The sequence below is a fragment of the Artemia sp. Qi Xiang Cuo genome, chromosome 6, assembly GCF_049724085.1.
Source record: "Artemia sp. Qi Xiang Cuo chromosome 6, ASM4972408v1, whole genome shotgun sequence".
Taxonomy (NCBI): domain Eukaryota; kingdom Metazoa; phylum Arthropoda; class Branchiopoda; order Anostraca; family Artemiidae; genus Artemia; species Artemia sp. Qi Xiang Cuo.
This window is the reverse complement of record NC_142799.1, coordinates 79,613,537-79,621,783: the sequence shown is the minus strand read 5'-3', so window position 1 is coordinate 79,621,783 and position 8,247 is coordinate 79,613,537. Positions and strand designations below refer to the sequence as shown.

The 8,247-nt window shown below is 35.0% G+C and overlaps 1 protein-coding gene across 1 annotated transcript in view; it reads left to right on the top strand.

Annotated features, from left to right (window-relative positions):
• The first annotated feature begins 270 nt into the window (after positions 1 to 270).
• The window catches only part of LOC148951638 (uncharacterized), a 79,232-nt gene continuing 71,255 nt past the window's right edge, over positions 271 to 8,247 (top strand). The window contains exon 1 of the mRNA XM_089091171.1: positions 271 to 364. Within this exon, the coding sequence (XP_088947297.1) occupies positions 328 to 364 (37 nt within the window). The 5' untranslated portion in view covers positions 271 to 327. The remainder of the gene's footprint in view (positions 365 to 8,247) is intronic.

Below are 8,247 nucleotides of genomic sequence, written 5' to 3'. Positions count from 1 at the left end.
GAAGCCTGTTTTCCTTAGTATATATTAGCCTTTATGGTAATATAGGACTCATTTTTTAATTCTTACTGCCATTTTCATTTGAATTAGGAGAATTAGATTACATTTGTCCCCTCCCCCCCCCCCCCCGACACAGGATTTTGACGGAATTACACCAAAGTTACGCAGATAATTGTAAAATTGATTAAAACTGGGCATATTTCAGGTTAATTCTACACGCCGAAAATCGTACTCGAATTGACCCTGTCGTTCAACACTGCTGTTTTACCGGCACGGATCTCTTGTTTGAAATAAAGGAGTGCTGAAGTCCTTAGATTTGAGAAAGGAAACATGGGAGATGTAGATGTGTTTTACAGAATATTTGGAAGTAATTGCGGTTTTTGCAATTTTTAAGTTTTTTGAAGAAGCTTGGTAGTTTTAGTGCATGGTTCTTTTCCTGAAGTGGCTACATTAACATACAAGAAGTTTTGGTCAATAGGCCTATCTACGAAATCATATTAGCCTATTGAGTTAGGAATAAAGTGAATACACTATTTTATGCCTTTTTTATGCTGATTACGAATATAATAAGCATTTCTATCGAAAATTAATTCCCGCCCCCCCCCCTATATAGGCTATACCTAACCTAACCCTGAATTGACCTATAGAGGGGGGGGGGGCTGAAATTCATTTCCAATAGAAATGCTTATTATATTCTTAATCAGCATAAAAAAAGACATCAAATAGTGTATTCACTTTTGTCCTAACTCAATAATATGATTTTGTAGATATTGACTGAAGTTTTAAGGTTTATTATAGCCTTGTCTTAGGTTAGGAATTAGATATGACAAAAGTGTAGGCTACCATTAGATTTTTTGTTCAATTGTTTTTTCAAATATTATGATTTCTGCTGTTATAACTGCATCTCAGCCCTCACTTAAGACCTAATAGGCCTGGTAGCCTATAGCCCTAGACTAGGCCTTTAGCCTAGGGTATAAAAAAGTATCCAATTGAGCAAAATTACATAAAACTAAAACCCTCACATCTTGTTACCAAAGGGGAATTGGCAAGAATTCTAGGTAAAATTCTACTTTAGTTACTTTTGGCTATCTTGGAAAGGAGCTAGGTTAGGGAAATGAAACTTTCAGGGATGGGTCTACAGGCTAAAGTGTGTCCCGGAAAGGTATTTTGAAGTACCTATCTTCACTCCTTCTCCCTCTAGTGGGTCCTGAAATTTGCCTACTTAACAGGTCTATAGTCTACCTATTGAAATTTTGACTAAACAACATTTACTTTAATTTTCAGTTACTTGTTTTTTTTTCTTTGGCTTTAGTTCTGACAATGCAATTCTTTTTATTTGAGTCCTAGAATTTAAGCCATATCAAGGTTTTTTTTTCAAAATTTAGGAAATGTATTTGCATATCTTTAAAACCTTTAAATTTGAACTGAGCAAAGCTGTGAAGCTGAAACCAATTTAGTTGCACTTAATTTAAGCAGAAGATCTATTTTGCAAGGTTTCACTATTATAGCATACAGATTTTCAAAGATCATCAAATGTCAGGACCCTTCAGAGGGCGAAGGACTGGAGATAAGTGCTTCAAAATACCTTCCTAGGATATACTTTAGCCTGTAGACTTATCCGTGGAAGTTTTATTTTCCTAACTCAACCCCCTTCCAGGATAGTCAAAAGTAGCTAAAGTAGAATTTTACCGTGTTTAAGATCAAACACTTGAAATTAGGCTATTAGTTTATTGAGTTACCTACAAGGACCTCTTTTTGGAAATATCAGTTAGGCTATCCTATTTTGATGTATATATCCTTTTAGTGTTTCAGTTTTATTCACATATTAACAGAAAGCTAACTTTCTTCTGATTCTAAAAATGTAACTTATTGCTTGATATTTATTCAATAAATCAGAGATATTAAATATAATTTCTTTTCAATTGCATGTCAAAACAGAGACCACATTTTTAATTTGGTGTATTTTTGTTATTTGTATTATTGACTTACAAATAAAGTAAACATATCACTCAATGCCTTTTTTTATGCTCTTTCCAAGTATAATAATCATTTTTGTCAGAAATGAATTTTACACTCACCCCTGTATATACCAATCTAGCGTATATATTTTGCACACTAGGGGGGGGGGGGTAATTTTATTGCGGTTGTAAATGAGAGGTAATTTTAAACGTCCCCCCCCCCACCCCCCTAATGGGCAAAAAAATACCCTGAATTGGTATATATATATGGGTGGGGGCTAAAATTCATTTCCAACAAAAATGATTATTATATTTGTAAAGAGCATAAAAAAGGCATTGAGTGGTATGTTTACTTTATTTGTAAATCAATAATATGAATAACAAAAAATTTACACTGACAAATTATTGGTGAAAATTTGACCAGGAAGGTGGAGTTCTTGTTGCTGCCCTCACATTAAATCATGTTGTAGTAAAATAGGGGTGGTCCAAAAACACATTGCTATTTTTCTGGAAATAATTTTCTATTTTTCTGGAAAATTTTTCTGGAAATCTGCTATTTTTCAAAATAAAGAGGAGGAGTAATTTTGTTGGTTTTTCATTTTTTAATAAAAATACCCTAAAAGTCATTTTCAACAAAAATACCTAAAAAAGACATTTTCAAAAATTTAGGGGAAATGATCTTCTCCCCCAATTGACACTCCTTAAAATGGGGAGCCCTGAATAGTAATAAATCAACATAATCAATGTCAGAGCTTATAAAATTGAAACTACAATACATTAAAAAAAAGTGCTTTGCTTTGCTACATTTTTCAAACCTTTTGCAGCTTCAAATGTCTCAATAATGGCAGTTTTAAACAGGGTTGCTTTCTTCTTAGTAGTAAAACAGTTATGAGGGGAATATCCATCACATGGATACCATCCAATGCTTTTTCTTTCTGAAAAGTTTACAAATGTTTTTGCTTAAAAGGAGAAAAGTACAGTTACAGATGGGCCATGAACCCAGAAAACCAATACCAATTGGTTTACTTGCTAGGATACTACCATCTGATGCTAAGAATCTTTCAAGTTGGTCACTGTTTTGTATCTGAAATTCATTTGACTCAAATTGGGTGAGCAACATTTGACTATTAAAGTCATTGGTTCTTTATACTCTAAGCAACAAGTATTGTCATTTGCTCTTGTATAGAAAGCACTATAAAGTCAAACAATAGATAATATTATGTTTTCTTTAAACATGGAGAATGATATAAAGTCTTCTGTATGACTTTTTAAACATCAAATTGTTTTAGAGAAGTATGAATAAAATCATACAGAAGACTTTTTGGTTTTCTTATTTAATATATGATCCACTAAAATGTCACACAGAAGAAATTATATTACCCCACTGATACATATAGAAAACAACAAAAAATCATATGCAAGACTTTATTCATGTTTGCTCTGTACTAATATGAGGTATACAAAGTCATCTGTAAGGCTTTATTCTAGTTTGCTCTATAATAGTAAGAGGTAATAAAAATTCATCTATAAGACTTAATTTTTGCTCTATAATAGCAGGAGGTATAAAAATCATCTGTATGACTTTACTTAAGTTTGCTCTGTAAAAGAATGAGACATAAAGTCATCTGTATGACTTTATCATTCTACATAACAGGGGAAAGCATGATATTGTCTTCTGTTTGACTTTATACTGGATTCTATATCATAGGCAGCACAATTATGCTGCCTAAGTAAAGAACAATGTTGGCAAAATGTATTACTTTCTTTATTTTTTTCCATACCAGGGCACTTTGTATTGAAGGAGTTGTCATAGAAACTTCAAAAAAGGGCTCATTCGATTGGAAATTGGAGTGGCTAGTGCCCTTTTTAATAGTCGAAAGTGATTGGAAGGCAACTAGCCCCGCCCCCTTCCCCATCATTCCCCCAAACACATCCAATCAAAATTTTGAGATAGCCATTTTGTTCAGTGTAGTTGTTTTCCAGATAGAATGTCCCTACTGCACCTAAGACAAGAAACCTCCTCCCTCCAATGCAGCGGTTATTATCATTGATGAGTGAACTTGAAAATGTTATTATAGAAATATCCACCCTAACCTAACTTCAAAACCCCCCAAAACACCCTAACTTCAAAAAGTGTTAGAGTTGGTAACCCCTAGTCTTTTCCAATCCATAAAAAGGAGAAATCCCCAAGTTCTGTTAAAACCAATATTCAAACAAGACTTATTGATGCTAATGTTGCTCCTTATAACATCATCAAAAATCAAAATTTAACAGATGACAAGGTCAAAAACAAAATTATTGATACGAATCCAGTGATTTCCGGTTCAACTAAGGTAAAAAGACAAGTTTGTGTGTTTAAAGGATTAAACTGTCTTGGTTTTAATCCCCTCTCAGGCACAAGTGTTCAAGGTCAAGTTCATTCTGAAATTGACCCTAATTATGCATGTAAAGCTAGGTGTGAGTTCAATACTAGTGATGAAATATCCAGGAAATAAGTTAATGCTAATAAAGGTATATGCAAATATGCCTGGAGAGGGATTTGCAAGAATGAAGAGTCATGTAAATACCTTCATTTGTGCATGAATTATTATTGGAAGAATGAATGTAGTGTCCCTGGGTGCAAACTCTTGCATTCCAGGGTTTGTGATTGTTTTAGAAGTGGGCTTTGCTTCGGCGAATGCAGTCAAATCCACTTGAAATATGGATATAAATCTTTTAAAAAGCCCTTAAATAGTGCCGAAAAAAATTTAAACCCACAGTCTGCACCCCCTCCAATTCCTTCTCTCATCAATTTGGACCTGTCAAAAAACGATTTACATCAAACCTTCCCACCATTACATCAAAGGTCAGTGAGATACTACAAGCAGTTCAGCTCAATGAAAACAAATTCTCCCCCCTCCAACATTGCCAAGAAAACTGTCAAAAAACGAGAGTCACCGAGTCTGTCATGTAACACACCAGTGTCCATTGAAGCAACACCACCAGCTCATTCCGGGGAATTTAAGACCCCCACTGTATTCTATCACCACAAAGAAGACCCTACTTCCATCCATTCGGGTTATGGAAGCATCGAATTACGTGACTCGAGTGTAAACCAGTGTTTTAGTTCTAACTTATGTCCCCCCAAATCCCTACTTAATAATATCCCCATGATTTGTCCGCTGTCATCCTTTTCTCTCAAGCCGGGTCCAGCCCTGCCTTTTAATCCTGCTTCTCAAACGAGTCCCAGCCTTCATCCCGAAAAAGATGCCTCTCCTCTCCCAGTCCACGGTCCTCCCACCCCCACTGCCTCCTACAATTAACACACAAAAAACTGCTCGCTTTAGTAACCGTTTTTACTTTCCCAACGTTCCTTGTTACGAACGCCGAAAGCCTGAATTTCGACAAATTGATTGAGCTAGAGGCCCTCTGTCAAGTACACAAAATTGATGTAATTGCCATAACTGAGGTCCAAGCACAGAACCCTGATTTATTGAAAATCAATAAATACTCCCAATTCATAAAACTTCGTCCTCATGATCACCCCCTAGGTAAAAAAGGAGGTGGAATACTATTATTTGTAAATAATTATCTCTTTCCTAAATTAAATCATACTCCCAACCTTTCAGATTATAATGAAATCATTTGGAAGTGTAAGACCCAAAGTTTTACCATGTCCTTTTAATTTGATTGCGTTTTGCTGTTTTTATTACTCCCCAAATCAAAACGCTGCACAAAGACAGCAATTCTACCAACAACTGCATAGTAGTGCAGACTTCATCCTATGCAAATTCCCGAACGCTGGTATTTTCTTAGTAGGTGATGCTAATGATTTAAAGTTGAGTCCCCTTTATAGTTTCCTAAACTTAAAACAATAGTAAAAATACCAACAATAAAAGGAAATTCTACCCTTGATTTGCACCAATATGCAGGCTTTCTATGCCCCTCCTGTCCCCTTGTCCCCGTTAGGAGGAAGTTACCATTTTCGTTTGTTAATGAAGCCTCTCAATAGCTTTAATCATACTTTTTCTGTTACTGAGTTCTCTTATCACGCAATTTCCAATGATGGCGTTTAAACATTTGGATCTTGGATTACCAATGAATACTGGCTGGCCCTCAAAGGAAAAAATTACATTAATTTTAAAGTCTCAGAATTCCAAAATCTGACTAAAACAAAATACATAAATTCCTTCCCTGTGAAAAAAGTAAAAACATTCTAATGACAAACCATACATTACTAGCCAATTGAAAAAACTAATTAGAATTAAATTGAATCTACTAAAGAGTGGTAAAACATCCGAAGCGAACTCACTGCTTAAACATATAAAAAAAGAAATAGGTAGATATGCTTCTTCATATTACAAATGCAAAGTCAAGGATTTATTTTCTACAAAGCCGAAACACTGGTACAATAGAATAAAGAAAATTTGTGGGAAAAGACATAATAATATAGATTTCCATTTCCAAGAAGACCCTGCAGTTACAGCCAATGATCTGAACAGGTTTCTTTCTTCCGTAGTTCAGAACCTCCCTACCCTTTTTTTTTACACTCCTTATGATTTGTGCTCTCTTAATTTTCCCATTATTTTGCCCTCAGATGCGGAGGCAAAAATTAAGAACATTAAAAAGTGTAGTACATGTCCATTAGACATTCCAATTGTACTAATTAAAGCCTTTGCCGACAATCTCTCAGAGCCTTTGTCCTTACTTTTTAATGAAATTACATCAACTGGTGAATTTCCAAATTGTTGGAAATTAGGTTTTATTGCTGCAGTAAAAATGAAAGGTAAAAATCAATATTTTGATGTTGTCAATTCCATTATTCTTACTCCAGTTTTTTCGAAATTATATGAAAGTGTTTTAGCTAAATGGTTGAAAGTAAAGACAATCCCAAATGTTGACCAAAGAAAATTCGGAAACCTACGCTCTACTTCTACCACCCACTATCTTGTTCACTATCTTGTTTATGGACACAATATGCAACACACTCGAAAAACCCAATACCTGGCTCAATGTTATCACTGTTGACTTGCAAAAAGATTTTGATTTAATCAACCACAATATACTATTAGAAAAGCTATCTAATGACTTTCAAGTTGACCTTAATTTAATTAGAATAATTGCATCTTTCCTCTCTAACAGAACGCAAGTCGTGAAATAGCTGAATGTATATTCTGATCCCTTCCCAATTTATAATGGTGTGCCCCAAGGAACCCTCTTAGGTCCAATTTTATTTCTTACAATGATAAACAACCTTGGTGTTTATTTCCCAAATAGATGGAAATTCGTTGATGATCTAACTGTCTTAGAGACATGTTCCAAAAATTCCAAAAGCAACCCAATGTACATCTTGGAATAGATATTAGCCAAAGCTCTTACTGATGATATGAAAGTCAACCCTTTAAAGTCAACTGTTCTTACTATTAATTTCCTTAAAACTCCCCCTTCTTTCTCCTGTCCAATCCCCCCTGAAATGTCCGTTACCACTATGAAATTACTGGGCGTTACCATCTCAAGCGACTTAAAATGGGATTGTCATATTAATGACATCTTAAAACGTGCAAATGCTGCATTTTCCCTCCTTAAACTCCTTAAAAAATTTAATGCCCTAAATCGCACTTTAAGGATTTTCCTGTTATTTGTACGCCCAACCCTTGAGTACGCCTGTCCTGTTTGGCATCCTGGCATTTCCATTGAATTGTCAGACAGAATAGAAGCAGTACAAAAAAGGTGCCTAAGAATTATCTTCAATGAGGGTAAAGTACCTTATATTTCCCTTCTCAGGAGAGCTAACCTTGTCTCCCTTAAGGAAAGGAGAGCAAAAATTACCTTGCGTTTTGCTAACAATGCCCTTCATAACCCTCGAACAACTCCCCTTTTCCCCGGTCAATATTCACCCCTTCGACCCCGCCTCCCGCGTTCTGTGTCAACAAAAATCCCCCTTCTCGCCCCACTAAGAGTTTGCACTGAAAGATATAGAAGAACTTTTATCCCTTGAGATTTATCTCAAGGAATATTTTTTATCACATAGTTGACATTTTCAACCACTGAATCTCCGCTGCCCCCCCCCCTCACTCACTCTTTACCTCATAGTTATTAATTTTAATGCCCATTTTGCAAATTTGGAGGTTTTATATTTGTTTTTACGTCACTAAATATCTTTTATTTCTTTTTTAATTATAATTTAGCCCATTTTTAATTTTACGTGTTTTTTTTTGTTTTTTTTTTTTTTGGGGGGGGGGGCATTTTTTCTTACTTGACGTTGGGCGTCTAATTTTATTATTTTACTTTGTACTTTGTTTTTTTTTTTAAA